We start from the raw sequence: 17405 nt of genomic DNA on the forward strand, positions 1-17405 counted from the left end.
CTTTTTCCTCTGATGGAGAAATCCAGCACGAGGGGGCATGGCTTTAAATTGAGGGGGGGTAGTTATAGAACCGATGTCAGGGGTAGGTTCTTTACCCAGAGGGTGGTGAGGGATTGGAATGCCCTGCCAGCATCAGTAGTAAATGCGCCTAGTTTGGGGGCGTTTAAGAGATCCGTAGATAGGTTCATGGACGAAAAGAAATTGGTTTAGGTTGGAGGGTCACAGTTTTTTTTTAACTGGTCGGTGCAACATCGTGGGCCGAAGGGCCTGTTCTGCGCTGTAATGTTCTATGTTCTATGTTCTAAGACAGTGAATGTGAGGATTGTGCAACTTGCAGCTAAATTTGATCCTATCATCCCTTAGCAAACACGTCTCCAACGTGGTCACAGATTGAGCTCAGGAATCACAGCCAGCTTTTCTCTCCCTATTTCACTTGAAAGTAATCCTGTGTGGGAACCCTGGTTGGTTATCCCATTCTATCCATAAGGAGCACTGAGACCAATTGTGCTGCACTGCTAGAGATTAGCTAACTGACCAGAAAATGTATTAGAACATAGAACATAGAACAGTACAGCACAGAACAGGCCCTTCGGCCCACGATGTTGTGCCGAGCTTTATCTGAAACCAAGATCAAGCTATCCCACTCCCTATCATCCTGGTGTGCTCCATGTGCCTATCCAATAACCGCTTAAATGTTCCTAAAGTGTCTGACTCCACTATCACTGCAGGCAGTCCATTCCACACCCCAACCACTCTCTACGTAAAGAACCTACCTCTGATATCCTTCCTGTATCTCCCACCACGAACCCTATAGTTATGCCCCCTTGTAATAGCTCCATCCACCCGAGGAAATAGTCTTTGAACGTTCACTCTATCTATCCCCTTCATCATTTTATAAACCTCTATTAAGTCTCCCCTCAGCCTCCTCCGCTCCAGAGAGAACAGCCCTGTATTCTCCAGGTTTCTATGGCTGTGCGGGTAGTTACCATAAAAGTTTTATTTTTAACTGCTGCACATGGTTCATTTACCCCTTGAGCTGGATTTGAAGCTTGACTTTGAGGCTCAAAGTTCCTTGACTGTCTCAGTAGATATTAGCCACAAGCTGCTAAACTTGTGATATTTCATTGTATTTAGCAAATTTGTTGGGGGAAATATTAATCTCGTGTTTTGCAAATGTATTTTCCATCCTCTTCGTGGATAAAGTTAGCCTTCTGATTTAAGTCGGTGGAAGAGTCAGGTCTACTTGTTCAGTATGAAAGACCTACTTGCCAAGTGAAAAAATATATTGCAATAGTTGAAAGCACAAACCTAAAACAACGTAACTGCACTGAAACATTTCCTGGGTCAGGGCATCATCATAAAGCTGAGAACTATACAGAACCTGGCCCATAAATGCGACATTAGTAAAGCAAATTATGTTTGACATTAAATGTTCAATTTATTTATTAAATAAAAGGCTGATGATGAATTTATGTTACAGCAAAACTTTGGAGGTAGCCCTGCTTCTGGCTATAATATGTAGTGATGTCTATTGCCACAGAGAACCCTTAGTTAGTGGTATGGTCTCGCATAGCCAGAAGTGCACTGCTGCTAACAGCAAATATAAATTCTACTAAAAGAATTTTGCAGCTGATTGGGCCAGTGGTCTTCTGACCTGAACAATATGAGAGCTTTTGAATTGCTCCTTTTTTCTCCCTTCCCGTCTCTGGAGCTATTGGGCAACCAGATTTGATGAGAAAAAAATCATTTCTGCTCACTTCTTTAACCACCAACTGGATGTGTTTGCGAGTGGATAAGGAGGATATCCAGTTTGGCAATTAGTTCCCAACAATTCAATAGCCTGCCAAAAGACACTAAACACTGACTACTTGTGTGTTTTACAATAAGACTGTGCTTCTGGAACTCTAACTGGTTTACATTCTTTTAATTTGGACACCCCAGTGTGCATGGGATCAATAATAGCTTTTGAGTCTGATACCTTACCCACAAGCACTACCATCTAGAAGGACAAGAGCAGCAAGTACCTGGGAACACCAGCACTTAATGGTTCCCCTTCAAGTCACTCACCATCCTGACTTGGAAATGTATTGCCTTTCCTTCACTGTCGCTGGGTCAAAATCATGACATTTCTTCCCCAACAGCATTGTCGATGTACTCGGACCTCGAGGATTGCAGTGCTCCAAGGAAGCAGCTCGCCGCCACCTTCTGAAGGGCAATTAGCGATGGACAATAAATGCTGGTCTAACCAACGATGCCCACATCCTGTAAATGAATTTTTTAAAATGCAAAGCTATAGAAAATGCATTAAGCACCATGTCTAGGCTGCAATTTCTCAATATTGGGAACTTAAGTGTTGGTTTTCAAAATACCTTTCCATATTGGGCAACAAAATGAAAGTAGTATTTCTCAGGAATTTCAAGAGTCAGCCTACTCAGGGTTGTATCACAGCTTGGTATGGCTCCTGCTCTGTCGCAAGAAACTATAAAGGGTCGTGTACGAAGCCCAGTCCATTAGTCAAACCAGCCTCCCATCCACTAACTCTGTCTACACTTCCCACTGCCTCAGAAAAGCAGCCAGCGTAATCAAAGACCCCACGTACCCCAGACATTCTCTCTCCCATCGGGAAAAAGATACAAAAGTCTGAGATCATGTACCAACCGATTCAAAAACAGCTTCTTCCCTGTTGCTGTCAGACTTTTGAATGGACCTACCTTGCATTAAGTTGATCTTTCTCTACACCCTAGCTATGACTGTAACACTACATTCCGCACTCTGTCCTTTCCTTCCCTATGTACAGTATGCTTTGTCTCAGCGCCACCATCAGCTGCAGTTTACATTCACTGCTGGTGGAGCTATGTCTCAGAAAACCACCACCTAACACGATTTTAATCTTACTCAATGGCATTAGTCCCACATTGTTCATATTGCAGCAGGTGAATATAATGTAAATTACTGTCAGTTTGTGCCTGCTGCGGCTAGTTTCTGGCCAGGATGCTTTAACTTCCAGCATCAGGAAGTCGCCCTAAAACCTAGGTTCTAGTCTCCTCTACTACCTGTTCCTGAATTTAGTTGAATGTTTGCCGATAAGGAAGATGTGTGAGGGGAAGGAGAGTAATGAGTGAGTAACGAGAGGAAATGTATAAGGAACTGGGCACCATTGAGCAATCAGTCCAGATCAAAAAGATGCTAACAAATTGGTCCTTAACAATTATTTTTCTTTTAATATAGACCGTCCTGGGCTGATGAGTGTGAAGCAGATTGAAGAGATGCAAGACAGTGTTCTCCAAGCCTTGAGCCTACACCTGCAAACTAATCATCCAGACTCTCAATACCTCTTTCCAAAGCTCCTCCAGAAAATGGCTGACCTGCGCCAGCTAGTGACTGAGAATGCACAGCTTGTCCAGAAGATTAAGAAAACTGAAGCAGACACTTCATTACATCCACTGTTACAGGAGATCTACAAGGACATGTATTGACAAACATTGCACATTGCTTTATTTTGCAATTACCCCCCCCCCCCGACAAAAAAATCAAAGCCTAACATGGCTCCATTGAATTCTCACCAAAATAGTTCAGCGCAAATGCACAAGGATACATGAAGTATCTGTAACTAGACACTCTGCTTCTGAATCTTCTGTTCTTCATTTGGCTGGTTGCAGCCGACTCATTTAAAGTCAGCAAAGCAGAACCATAATGATTAAAGCTGAAAATTGTTGGACAACATATACATTTACAACACTTACTACAATAAATAATTTTGTGTTGTAATTTGTGATTTTGGTTACAGTACTAAAACCTCCAATTGGTAGATGCAACCTTGGCCAGAAAGATAGCTATCCAATGGTACTAAGCATGCTGAGCCCAACAGTATACACCCATCTTGCTGGTCTTAATTCTGATATAATTAGACGATATGGAAATTATATGAACTGCTGCAATAAATGTAGCCTACACTATATAACAATCCATAGTATAAAAGAACATGCTCCAAGAAGTGTTTAGTTCAGAAATGTGCATAAATTTACAGGGCTAGCATTTAACTCTTCCTTTAATGGCATTTTTGGAGTTTGCAATTAACCACCTTTCCAAAGCACTTTCAGTGAAGTGCTTTAAGAGGTTTCACGGAAATATGAAGAAGTGCTTAGTTAAATGCAATTCTTTCTTTAATGAAGAATTTCATTCAAGTTTTTCAAGCCACTTCTTTCACACTTCTGCATCTGACATTTGTACCTGCTTACCAAACTCTATTGATGAAACATTTATAAATTCCCGGTTGGCAATTAAAATGTAAGATTGGGAAAATCTGACCCCTTGTCTGGCATTTCACAGACACTGTTTACATTTGTTCTGAAGGGTATTTATAGTGGGCCGATAGTTTTGGGCTTTTTATAGGGGCTTTCCTTCCTCCCTTGCCGTGGTAGAATTCATCAGAATAGGTTCGTTGGGAAGTGTGAGGAACCTTTAATCAGGCTCTCCATTTATATTATTAATGACCTGTTGGGGAAAATAATATTGTCAAAAGCCCTGTTAGAATAAAATACTATCATTAATGGAAGCCATTAAATTATTTCATATTTTTCTAATTAATGAAATCTGATTGGATCTTAATTGCCAAATGTGTTTTCCCTTTGCATTGAAAATTGTTAAATTGGTATCACCTAGTTACAATTGATATGTCCTATTCTACTTGCTGTTCTGTTTTGCTTCTCAATGGCAGACAGAAAAAATCTATATTTATTTCTTACCCCTCTCCCATTTCTATTTCCTGAAGAGATTTTTTTGCATGCCTGTGTTCACTTTATTTCCCCATGATTACCTGAATTCCAATAGACAGGGAAATGCTGGAACTTTATTGTCTGGTAGCCATTTTAACAAGGATTGTTTCAACAATTGGTAGTACAGGTGAAATGGGCAGTTGTACAGCATCTCCAAGCAATTGGTTTGTGGCTGGCTGGCAGACTCCAACCTCAGCTCCTGCACTGATATTGATGTTTATCAATACAAAACTGTTATATTCAGAAACTGATGATATTGGAAATTCTCAGCAGGCCTGTCAGCATTTGAAGAGAAAAAGAAAAATCCCGTTGTGGGCCCCTTGATGTCGTCATCTAAAGTTAAAAGTTTATTTATTAGTCACAAGTAAGACTTACAGCAATGCAGTTACTGTGAAATTCCCCTAGTCGCCACACTCCGGCGCCTGTTCGGGTCAATGCACCCAACCAGCACGTCTTTCAGACTGTGGGAGGAAACCGGAGCACCCGGAGGAAACCCACGCAGACACAGGGAGAACGTGCAAACTCCACACAGACAGTGATCCAAGCCAGGAATTGAACCCGGGTCCCTGTAACTGTGAGGCAGCAGTGCTAACCACCGTGCCGCCCACGGTATTTTTCGGACAGTAGTGAGCCTGTTCCCATTTTTGGTTTTATTTGAGATTTCTGGCACTCAGCATTTTGTTTTCTATCTGCATGAAACTACAAAGTTTTACACCTCCAAACTTCCAAGGTATAGCCCATACTAAATTTAGTTCAGTGCAAATTTGACACTGAGTACTGATAGTCCATGCATCAACCATTAAGTAATGTAGGTAAAGCCATAAGTGGAAATTCTTCCATAAGTCCACAAATGTGCAGTATTACATTTTTATGATTATACTTTACATTCAGTTGTAGCTTTGACTTAAATGCTATAATTTTAAAATTCGTTTATTGCTGGGTCTCTTAAAGGGAATTTGGGGAACTTTCTGATGTATCCTGGTGGTGCTCTGAGTTGGGGAGGCCTGCTGGAATTGGCTCTTAGTAGAATTGTTGTGTAGCATAGTGTGTGAACCGGAACTGATTGATTGACCAATGGAATGTGCTGCAGGACATAATGAAGACTGACAAATACAAGTTCTGGAGCTTCAAAGTGGAAAGGGCAATTAGGAGACTTTGTAATATTTATACGCGATTAAATCATGGAACCTGAATCCAGAAATTTGTTTAGCTACTGTTTCAAATAGCTACAATCTTTTTTATTAATATTTCTTTTAGTGGTTTTTAATATATTTTCCTCTTGATGCTCTGTGATTTTTTTTTTTAGAGATGTTTTCTTCCCTTGCCAGTGTTCTAGTCCTCTCCCAGAGATGTTCACTCCATTCTTGGGGTATAGTTCTAATTAGGTGCCCTTCACTACCTTGTGTAATTGGCCAATTGTTTCATGTGAGCTGTGACTGCAAAGGTTTGGCTGTAGAGAACGCATCGAAGCTGAGGCCAATCCTCTCCCAAACTGAACATCCACATGTGACCCTCCAACAGGAGTGCTGGATGGATATTGGGAGTGGGAATTGCTTTATGAACTTCCATACCTTGGCACTGCTGAGGCCAATTGCCAATGCACTCCACTCGAGATTGCCAAACTCTTCACTTCAGAACAACCACATAAAACACCTTTAACATAACAAAATGTACCAAGGTGCTTTGCACAGGGCTATGGATCAAAATTTGAAGATTGGACCTGGTGTTTTTGTGGTCTGCAATGCTATTCACTATATAAAGTGCAGAGGTGTAGGAGAAGTGTCCTTATGATTATTTATGATGTGTGGGACCAATGTCAGTGAGCAGTGAAATGGGTAGCAGGAAGAAATGAGCAATGAGTATCTATAATTGCACCACCATCCATGACATTTGCAGGGTTATCCAAATATGTGGTATGCAACAACAGCGCAGCGATGGATTTCCCCCCTCAAGACTGGACTTGATTGTCAATTGCCATTCTCCATTAGACATGGGCCAGGTGATATATATGTATGTATGGGTATTTTGTTTATATATATATAAAACTGCTTTACATCAGTTGATGCCCATACTGTTCGCATAGCAATTTATTTTCAGGGCCATACCACAAAATATAGATAATTAATGCTCAACACTAACCAATTCTGCAGGGAGATTGCTGGAAAATCTAAATGCAGATTCTCACTGGTAAAATAATTACTGTGAATACAGGAAGCGGATGGTTTAAGAAAATCTTTGACATTCAAGTTTGTTAAAATCACTAATTAGTTTACTTGGTGATTTAGTATTGAGCAATATAAGCACTCGAATAGGTAAACAGGAAGCTCTTTCCTTGTGGTGAGCTGAAAAAGGATAGCGCAGGAGAGGTTGTGGATTGGTAGAAATGATGAAGCTACAGTGAATGAATTGTAATGTCTGTTGATGTGACAGCTATTCTCAAACTTTTCTCTGGAATGGGTTGCACCCCAGTTAAATTCGCAAGGAAATACTGAATTTGTGGTTTTCTTGAGCTAGTTAATTTCCAATGACGATCCTAATAGATTTCAGACACTCTAAAGGAAACAAGGGTGATTTATTTGTGTGATATTGGTATTTTAGCATCCCAATTTCACATTTTGTGTGGCTTCCTTTTAAGATGGCAAACGTATTTATTGAATATCACTTGTTGGCAACAAATATCTATAACTGATAACAAGGCAAAAGAAATATGAAGTTTTTTTTTAAAGTCTGAAATTGATTTATGCACTTTTTGACTATTTGCTTCAGACTCTAATGGTGTTAACGCGATTGTGCCCTCCAGGTGCATTACCAACTGTATTTCTCTTTGAATTGTCTGTTACATTCTTAAACTGAAAAAGATCTTCCACCAACTGTCTTAGTTTTTTTTTACATATGCGATAAGCCTAATGCAATGGTTGCAAAAGGCAACTGGGAAATGAATTTAAGTTTTTTTAGTCTAACGGACTCTAATACTAATTTAAATATAAATATCAATTTAATTAGTTTTTGAACCCAGTAGTTATAATCTTTTAAAATCAATTTTGTTTAGTATTAGGGTATTCAATCTGTGGAAGATGCAATAAATAAGCTTTATCATGTATGTTTTGCTAAACTAACGTATGTATTTTTTCAGACTGTGTCTTGTTAAAGATTGTCTTTTTTTGTCACCTAAACAGAATGCCTCTGTTTAGTTAATGTGTTATTTTGTTAATAAGATTATTTCCTTTCATTACTTTTGTTATATAGGCTATGCACTACCTGGTCAATGTGGTTCTAACGTTGTGCTGTTTGCACTGATAGTATTTTTGTACTAAAAGAGCTTCTTAAAAACTCCAGTGTAAGGATGTGTTTTATGTTGGAACCCAGAAATGTTTAAGAACTATTCCTAACCAACCCAAATCTCTCCTTAGTGGTTGAGGTGGAAGATGAGTAAAATCACCTTACCGATTATAGTCAGATATTGTCTGCAGCTGTACCATCTCACTGGCAGAAGAACATTATTTTATCAGAGATAAGGGGACCGAGGCATTTTCCTCCAATATACTCATAAAACTGACGAGTTATCCCCTTCATTCATTTTCTTGCACCAGGAGTTTCCTGCCACTCCTTGCTGGCTTGGCCTACCATTGAAGCACTACAATATGGGAGTAGATTGCTGAAATTGCATCACTTGTCACCTACGTATAATTCAGTTTCTCCAAACCCAACAGACGGGGGTCTCAGATCCATGTGTGCACAGAACAATTGCACAATTTAAATAGTTATCCTTTTTTCTTTCAATGGAGACCAACGCTTGTAATTCTATCTCTATTCTTTGAGGTTTTATCTTTAATCGGAGTACTAGACATGACAAATTCTACTTGTCCCATGGACAGGTAATTGTACGTTTGCACTTTTCCCTGTTTTAGATCTGCACAGACATGTGGATAGATGGGATATTTCACTCACCATGTCTTCAATATTATACCTACAGGAAACACAGACACACTCAGGACTTTAGAGCACTGTGCCATTTATTTGAAATATTTCAATACCATAATTGGATTTCTTTATTTGATTATCCCAGGCTAGCATCCTTTGTTTACATAGATACTGTGGCCATATCAGTTACAAGGTATGTGTATATTCTATGTTCAGAGGTTAGACACAGATTTAGGTATTACCTCCATAGGAAAGGATTTCGTTATGGTTGAACAAAACAAATTAGGTACCTAGACATGCAAGGTGCTTTATTCATCCATTCATGTTCTAATTATACTGATGTCTCAAGGAAGACATGGACATTTTTGTCACATCTCAGGACAGTAAGATTTTTTGATACTGTATGTAGGTTGTGTGTTATGTCCTAAGAAGCATGCAATAAATTTCAAGTAAAAGCTGGAAAAATGAAATACGTGAAAACTGCATATTTTTTATGTTGAAATATGGTATTTTTGTGACATTATTCATGACTTCTGCAAAGCATTCAGTAGCAAAAATTTTACCAAGAATTACTATTAAAGACTGCCCTTATGTAATGCCTTTTGCTGTAATTCTGCAGATATCAATCATTCGAGGCCAATTCTCAAAATGTATTACATTGTTCCATGGAATGCACCTTTTACTCAGCCGTGTTAACCAATTTCACCAATTATTTTTCCACCTAAAAGCTGTTCCTTATAGGCTGAGGTTTCTCTTAAGTTTAATCTCTGAAGTGAACCTCAGCTCAATAGTTCAGGTTTAACGGGGCCAAAAAAAAAACATTTTAGAAACACAGGGAAAACACAAAGGTGGCTTTCTGTAATATGTGAAGATAATAAATGGCGCTGTGACTTGTGGGATAAGTTGGGTTCGCTTGTCCTGTACCTAATGTTAAAAATATTTTTTGAAGCCTCTTACCTCAAAAGACCAGGCAATTGAAATAAAAATTAATCCAGAATAAAACACAAGCAGTTGCAAGTTTCTGTTGTTTGAAATGATTTTTACTAGAAAGAGCAATCTCAAAAACACAGTCATAAAGATTCTGACTCACTGTGGCTTGTGGTACTGGCAGTTAGGGAGTTTAAATAGAAATGGTAAACTTACTGCTGGTTTAATAGGCTAGAGTGTGTGGGTCCAGCACTGGACATTTTAGTCGCCTCGGGACCCACTGCCGTGTGGAAGAAAGTCATCCTTGATCCCAGGGGCTGCCTAAGAAGAAATAGCCATGATGTGGAGTTGCTGGGGTGGGCACAGTAAGTAGTCTCACAACACCAGGTTAAAGTCCAACAGGTTTATTTGGTAGCACGAGCTTTTGGAGCACTGCTCCTTCATCAGGTGACTCACCTGATGAAGGAGCAGCACTCCGAAAGCTCGCACTACCAAAATAAACCTGTTGGACTTTAACCTGGTGTTGTGAGACTACTTACTAAGTAGAAATAGGTTATCGACATGCCTGACTGATTCAAGGGGATGGGGAGGTGGTGACATTTCCTACTAATAGATCTCTATCAATTAGTTTTCAATATACCTCAGACAGGAGTTGGGGAAATCCTCAGTGGTGGAAAGCTTTGGAAACAGAGTTCAATTCAGCTGTTCTTTTCAAGCATGCTACACCCTACAGTAAGTCACTAGAAAAGGTGCAGAGGAGGTTCAGCAGGATGTTGCCTGGGCTGGAGTCTTTCAGCTATTAAGTGAGGTTGGGGTTGTTTAGAGCAGTGAAGGATGAAGGGAAGGACAATTGAGGAACAATGTTCAGGGAGGTATTGAATACCTCAATTGAAGTATATTCCTGAGAGGAAGAGGAATTATAAAAGGAAGAAAAACATTCTATGGCGAGACAAGGAAGTCAAGAGAACATAAAGGCAAAAACTAGGGTATACCAAGCTGCAAAAGCTAGTAGCAAGCTGGAGGATTAGGAGAACTTTAAGGTTCAGCGAAAGGCTACTAAAAATAGAATCAAAAGAGCTAAGATGAACTATGAAAGGAAACCAGCAGAAAATATAAACACTAATGCTTCTATAAGTATATAAAGAGGAAGAGAATAGCTTAAGAAAATGTTGACCCTTTTAGAGGACGATACTGGTGAGATATTAACTGGGAACACAGATGGAGGAGGCACTAAGCCAATATTTTGCCTCTGTCTTTACTGTAGAGCATAATGAAGATTTTCCAAAAACTGTCGCTAATGTAGAGGAACTTGGTGCAATAACTATCATTAGGGAGAAGATATTGAATAAACTAATGGGATTGAAGGCAGATAAGCCCCCAGGACCTGATAGCCTACACCCTATTAAGGAAGGTGGCAGCAGAAACAGTGGATCCATTGGTTATGATATTTTACAATTCCTTGTAAGATCCCAGTGGATTGGAAATACGCTAATGTGATGCCCCTATTCAAAAAGGGAGCGGGGCAAAAAGTAGGAAATGAGAGGCTGGTTAGCTTGACCTCAGTGGTGGGGAAGTTGCTGGAATTAATCATTAAAGAGAAGATGAATGAACATTTGGAAAGACAAAGCTCAATCCACCATTGTCAGCACGGTTTTATGAAGGGAAAGTCATGCTTGACAAACTTGCTTGAGTTTTTTGAGGACATAACCAGCAAGGTAGATAGCAGGGCACCTATGGATGTGGTATATCTGGACTTCCAAAAAGCATTTGACAAGGTGCCGCATAAAAGACTGATCCAGAAGATGAGATAGCAGGAGATTGGGGGTAGAGGATTGAGGATTGGCTGACTGACGGAAAGCACAGTGTCGGGGTAAAATGGGTCCTTCTCTGGCTGGCGAAATTAACTAGCAAGGTTCTGCAAGGTACAGTGCTTGGACTCAACTGTTTACAATCTATATAAATGATCTGCTCGCAGGGACAGAGTGTAACATAGCAAAATTTGTGGATGATACTAAAATTGTTGGGAAAGCTGGCATTGAAGAGGATATAAAGATTTTACAGACAGATATAGATAGGCAAGGAGAATGGGCCAAAATTTGGCAAATGGAGTTTAATGTGGATAAGTGTGAGGTTATCCATTTTGGCCGAAAAATAGAAAGATATTATTACCTAAACGGAAAGCAGATTCAAAATGCGTCCAGGCAGAGGGATCTGGGTGTCTATGTTCATGAATCGTAGAAAATCGATATGAAAGTGCAGCGTGTAATAAAAAAGGCCAATGGGATGTTGGCATGCATTGCAAAGGGACTGGAGTATAAAAGTAAAGAAGTGTTGTTGCAATTGTATAGGGTGTTAGTGAGACCACATCTGGAGTACTGTGTCCAGTTTTGGTCTCCTTATTTGAGGAAGGATGTTGTGGCATTGGAGGCAGTTCAGAGGAGGTTCACCAGATTGATTCCGGGGATGAAAGTATTGATGTATGAGGAGAGATTAAACAGTTTGGGCTTGTACTCGCTGGAGTTTAAAAGGATGAGAGGAGATCTGATTGAGGGTGTATACAATTTTAGAAGAGATTGATAAAGTAAATGTAGACCAAATGATTCCTCTTATGGGGCAATCTAGAACAAGAGATCACAAGTATAGGTTGAGACAGACAGGGTGGCAGAGTGGGCCTCGTTATAACGGATCTTTACATCGGTCTTTGGCCTTGCACTGGCATCATCAGCCATGACTGCAGCTGGTAGCCCTTGTCTGCCACGAGCCATCAGGGATGTCCAAACTCCAAAGGATGTAACAATTGTGCATGCTGCCCTGGTGGCGTGCACAGACCTGTTAAGAAAAAACAGGGTGAAACAGTGGTTAGCACTGCTGCCCCAGAGCGCCAGGGACCCGGGTTCAATTCAGGCCTTGGGTGACTGTGTGGAGTTTGCACGTTCTCCCCGTCTCTGCGTGGGTTTCCTCCGGGTACTCCGGTTTCCTCCCACAGTCCAAAGATGGGCAGGTTAGATTGTTTGGCCATACTAAATTGCCCCTTTATGTCAGGGGGATTAGCAGGGTAAATATGTGAGGTTATGGGGGAATGGGACCTGGGTGGGATTGTGGTCGGTGCAGACTCGATGGGTACTGTTGGGATTCTATGACTTCCTCTTGAGGCAAGCGAAGCACACCTGATTTGTACAAAGACTGCAATTAGCATGTCAACTTCATCCTTCGAGGGCACCCTTGTTCCCCCAGATCACAAGGACTGGAACAGCCACCCAGAAACTAATCCCTGACAGTCACATCTCCATTACCAGTAGTGGGCCTTGAACCTCCATACGGCTTATACCCTCTGGCCTCACAGTGCTGCCTGAGTGTGGGGGTTCACTGCAGTCATCCTCCCCCTTTTTGTGAGGGTCTTCAGGCCTCATGAGGCTGGAAAGCACCCCTTCTCAGAAAGCACCCCCACTCAGCCCATGCAGCCTGGCCTTTCATGGGACTCATGATGTGGAGATGCTGGCGTTGGACTGGGGTAAGCACAGTAAGAAGTTTAACAACACCAGGTTAAAGTCCAACAGGTTTATTTGGGAGCAAAAGCCATAAGCTTTCGGAGCCTTAAGCCCCTTCTTCAGGTGAGTCACCTGACTCACCTGAAGAAGGGGCTTGGGGCTCCGAAAGCATGGGAAGGCGCCATCACACGGGCCAATGATTGGGGGGAGGTGAGGGGAGAGCAGTGCCAACTCGGAATAGGAGTCTGTGAGAACTCTATGGGCTAGGGGGTGGGGGGAGGTTTATTCCTGTTAAGATTGGTGCACCCTTTAAAGATGGCGCTCCAATCTTAGTGCAGCCGGGTTTTGCCGGCATGTTGAGGGAGGCACGATGGCACAGTGGTTAACACTTCTGCCTCAGAGCGCCAGGGACCCGGGTTCAATTCCTGGCTTGGGAGACTGCCTGTGCACGTTCTCCCCGTGTCTGCGAGGGTTTCCTCTGGATGCTCCGGTTTCCTCCCACAGTCTGAAAATGTGTGGGTCAGATTGCTAAATTGCTCCTTTGTGTCAAGGGGGATTAGTAGGGGGTTGCGGGGGTGGAGCCAGGGTGGGATTGTTGTGGGTGCAGGCTTGATGGGCTGAATGGCCTCCTCCTGCACTGTGGGGATTATGTGATTCTATTCTATGATTCTATTTGTTGTGACTTCACCCACTGTATGACAGTGTGAAACACACCCCTCGGGTTTTTTTTAGGCAAAGCTTTGTAAGATGTGGAGAGGAAACCAGTGTTTCTCTGGAGAGAATCACGCTGTTTTTCTCACCTGAAACAACACATTGCCATTTTTTGGTAAGATTTTCCCCAACATTTCAATTTACTCGTATACAACACCTGAAGGGATACGTGTCTGAGGGAAATCTATTGAATCTACATTTGAATGAATAGTATTGACATCTGTAGGTAACCACAGAGACCACTCCATCTGACGAAGGACCAGCACGCTCCGAAAGCTTATGGTATTTGCTACCAAATAAACCTGTTGGACTTTAACCTGGTGTTGTGAGACTTCTTACTGTGGTAACCTGCACCAGGGGACTAATGTTTCCACAGATAAATTTTGATTTATCCCTCATTAAACACAGGCTGTGACCTCTGGTTCTACTGTTTTGGCTAAGGTGAAACCTTCAGATTCTCTCCTTTCAGTGAGAATGTGCCCAATTAACAATTTATCTTCATTATCTAATCTCTCAATCATTCTGATCCCCCTGTTTTGTATAGCTGCTCTATCTCTTGGTTCTGCAGAGACCAGAACTGTCCACTATTCTAAGTAGAGTTGCATTAATGATTTATAAGTGGCAGATTACCTCACTTTCATATCAATGTATTCAGTCCCCAACATCTGATTTGCTTTACTCTGGTACTGAATGTTGCAGCGATAACTTCAATTTATTATCAAGAGCTACATAGAATGTGCACCACAGAAGGAGGCCATTTGGCCAAATACATCCACACTGCTGCAATGTTCCACATGAGCCTCGTGCCGTCGGGGATCAATGGGTCTCTTCGATGAGCTCGGCTCAGATCAAGCATCAGATCAAGCCCAAGATTGGGTGCAGTGCTTTATCTTGTCAGTTTGGATCTTGTTTGCCTCTCTTGTGGGGACCATGAATTGGAATCAATTAGGTTTTTGGAGTAAGCAAGTCGGTGGATTAAGGGCTTGCCCCATCCACTCTGTAACTTTAAGAAAGGAATAAAAATTTAAAACAAGCTGTGAGCCAAAAAGAAATCATTGATTTCAGGAGAGACAGCCAATGGATTGAGTTCATGAATATGTTAACCAAGCAAGTTCCTGGAGTAAGTGGATCACACAATGGCATGCATTTGCTTAAATTTGGGTGATTGTCTTGATCATTTGAATGTCTGTGGCCAAGCGATTAACAGGTTTTACAAAATAACAACTATGGTTTGGCTGTTTCTGGATCAATTCCCACATTCCTTGAAAATGTTAACATCAAAATTGTCACTGGAGTAACAGGTATTCCCCAACCTGTCAGACTACTCGCAGAATTCTTTCCTCTGAAAACACCTTGTGTGATACTGGTTAAACATCAAACATAATGAGGACCCAGGATGGAGAGAAGATTAAATCAAGCAGCTACAATCAAAGGGAAGTGTGGTTACACCACTCCATTGTCACAGGTGTGATCTTTGAATTAGAAGTAGCATGTATCTAAGGCTGTCTTCAGCACCTCGGAAGGAAAACGTAGACAGATTTGATTATTTACGATCGGGCAGTGGTCTGCACATAATGTCCTTGAGGCCCTGAGGGAAAAGGAGATGGTGGATCCTGTCGGATGGTTCCCTGAGCAGACTGTCTTGATTTGATTTATTATTGTCCCATGTATTAACATACAGTGAAAAGTATTGTTTCTTGCGCGCTATACAGACAAAGCATACCGTTCATAGGGAAGGAAATGAGAGAGTGCAGAATGTAGTGTTACAGTCATAGCTAGGGTGTAGAGAAAGATCAACTTAAGGCAAGGTAGGTCCATTCAAAAGTCTGACAGCAGCAGGGAAGAAGCTGTTCTTGAGTCGGTTGGTACGTGACCTCAGACTTTTGTATCTTTTTCCTGAAGAAAGAAGGTGGAAGAGAGAATGTCCGGGGTGCGTGGAGTCATTTGGCAGAGCGCCTCATCACCAGAACTTTCAGACAAGCACCAAGGGCTAGGCTGGTGGTGAGAAGGGCACTCCCCGTCAGATCCTTCATGCACATCCTTCAGCAAGGCCTTTGACAAGGTCCCCCATGGGAGGTTAGTTAGGAAGGTTCAGTCGCTAGGTATACATGGGGAGGTAGTAAATTGGATTAGACACTGGCTCAATGGAAGAATGCTTGGAGAAAAACATGGTTAGTTGCCACTAAGTAGATGGCAATGCCTTAACCATCTGTGTGTTGTAAGGCCACTAGGGCCCCTTCCATCCTTATCAAGGGGAGTGCTAACCTTCTCTCCTTTCATACAACACACTATGAAAGGAGAGAAGGTTAGCACTCCCCTTGATAAGGATGGAAGGGGCCCTAGAGGCCTTACAACACACAAATGGTTAAGGCATTGCCATCTACTTAGTGGCATCTAACCATGTTTTTCTCCAAGCACTCAATGGAAGAAGCCAGAGAGTGGTTGTGGAGGATTGCTTCTCTGAGTGGAGGCCTGTGACTAGTGGTGTGCCGCAGGGATCGGTGTTGGGTCCATTGTTGTTTGTCATCTATATCAATGATCTGGATGATAATGTGGTAAATTGGATCAGCAAGTTTGCTGATGATACAAAGATTGGAGGTGTAGTGGACAGTGAGGAAGGTTTTCAAAGCTTGCAGAGGGATTTGGACCAACTAGAAAAATGGGCTGAAAAATGGCAAATGGAATTTAACGCAGACAAGTGTGAGATATTGCACTTTGGAAGGACAAACCAAAGAAGAACGTACAGGGTAAATGGTAGGACTCTGAAGAGTGCAGTTGAACAGAGGGATCTGGGAATACAGGTACAGAATTCCCTAAAAGTGACGTCACAGGTGGATAGGGTCGTAAAGAGTGCCTTTGGTACATTGGCCTTTATAAATCGGAGTATCGAGTATAAAAGTTGGAGTGTTATGGTAAGGTTATATAAGGCATTGGTGAGGCCGAATTTGGAGTATTGTGTACAGTTTTGGTCACCTAGTTACAGGAAGGATGTAAATAAGGTTGAAAGTGTGCAGAGAAGGTTCACAAGGATGTTGCCGGGACTTGAAAAGCTGAGTTACAGAGAGAGATTGAATAGGTTGGGACTTTATTCCCTGGAGCGTAGAAGATTGAGGGGAGATTTGATAGAGGTGTATAAGATGTTGATGGGTATAGATAGAGTGAATGCAAGCAGGCTTTTTCCGCTGAGGCTAGGGGAGAAAAAAACCATAGGGCATGGGTTAAGGGTGAAAGGAGAAAAGTTTAAAGGGAATATTAGGGGGGGCTTCTTCACGCAGAGAGTAGTGGGAGTGTGGAATGAGCTGCCGGGTAAAGTGGTAAATGCTTTTAACATTTAAGAAAAACTTGGACGGGTTCATGGATGAGAGGGGTGTGGAGGGATATAGTCCAAGTGCAGCTCAGTGGGACTAGGCAAAAAATGGTTCGGCACAGACAAGAAGGGCCAAAAGGCCTGTTTCTGAGCTGTAATTTTCTATGGTTCACACCCAAAGTCTGAGCACCACTGCACGCTGCCCTCGAAATGGCTGCAGGGGGGCTGAGACGGTCGCACACTCCTTGTGAAATGTACCTTTGTAAAGAAAGTCTG

At 41.8% G+C, this 17405-nt stretch overlaps 1 protein-coding gene and 2 non-coding genes across 8 annotated transcripts in view; 2 read left to right on the top strand and 1 right to left on the bottom strand.

The window, feature by feature from the left end:
- The window catches only part of LOC144479194 (peroxisome proliferator-activated receptor delta-like), an 86022-nt gene extending 76312 nt beyond the window's left edge, over positions 1-9710 (top strand). For all 6 annotated transcript variants that reach the window (XM_078197832.1, XM_078197833.1, XM_078197835.1 and 3 more), the window contains one exon: positions 3229-9710. In XM_078197832.1, the coding sequence (XP_078053958.1) occupies positions 3229-3476 (248 nt within the window). In that variant the 3' untranslated portion in view covers positions 3477-9710. The remainder of the gene's footprint in view (positions 1-3228) is intronic.
- Positions 9711-15982: 6272 nt separating this feature from the next.
- Positions 15983-16109, bottom strand: LOC144479304 (U6atac minor spliceosomal RNA). The gene has a single exon (XR_013495498.1). It is a non-coding gene; the product is annotated as a U6atac minor spliceosomal RNA (small nuclear RNA).
- LOC144479305 (U6atac minor spliceosomal RNA) lies at positions 16106-16232 on the top strand. Its single transcript, XR_013495499.1, has one exon. It is a non-coding gene; the product is annotated as a U6atac minor spliceosomal RNA (small nuclear RNA).
- The last annotated feature ends 1173 nt before the right edge of the window (positions 16233-17405 follow it).

Source organism: Mustelus asterias, chromosome 25 (genome assembly GCF_964213995.1).
Source record: "Mustelus asterias chromosome 25, sMusAst1.hap1.1, whole genome shotgun sequence".
NCBI classification, from domain to species: Eukaryota; Metazoa; Chordata; class Chondrichthyes; order Carcharhiniformes; family Triakidae; genus Mustelus; species Mustelus asterias.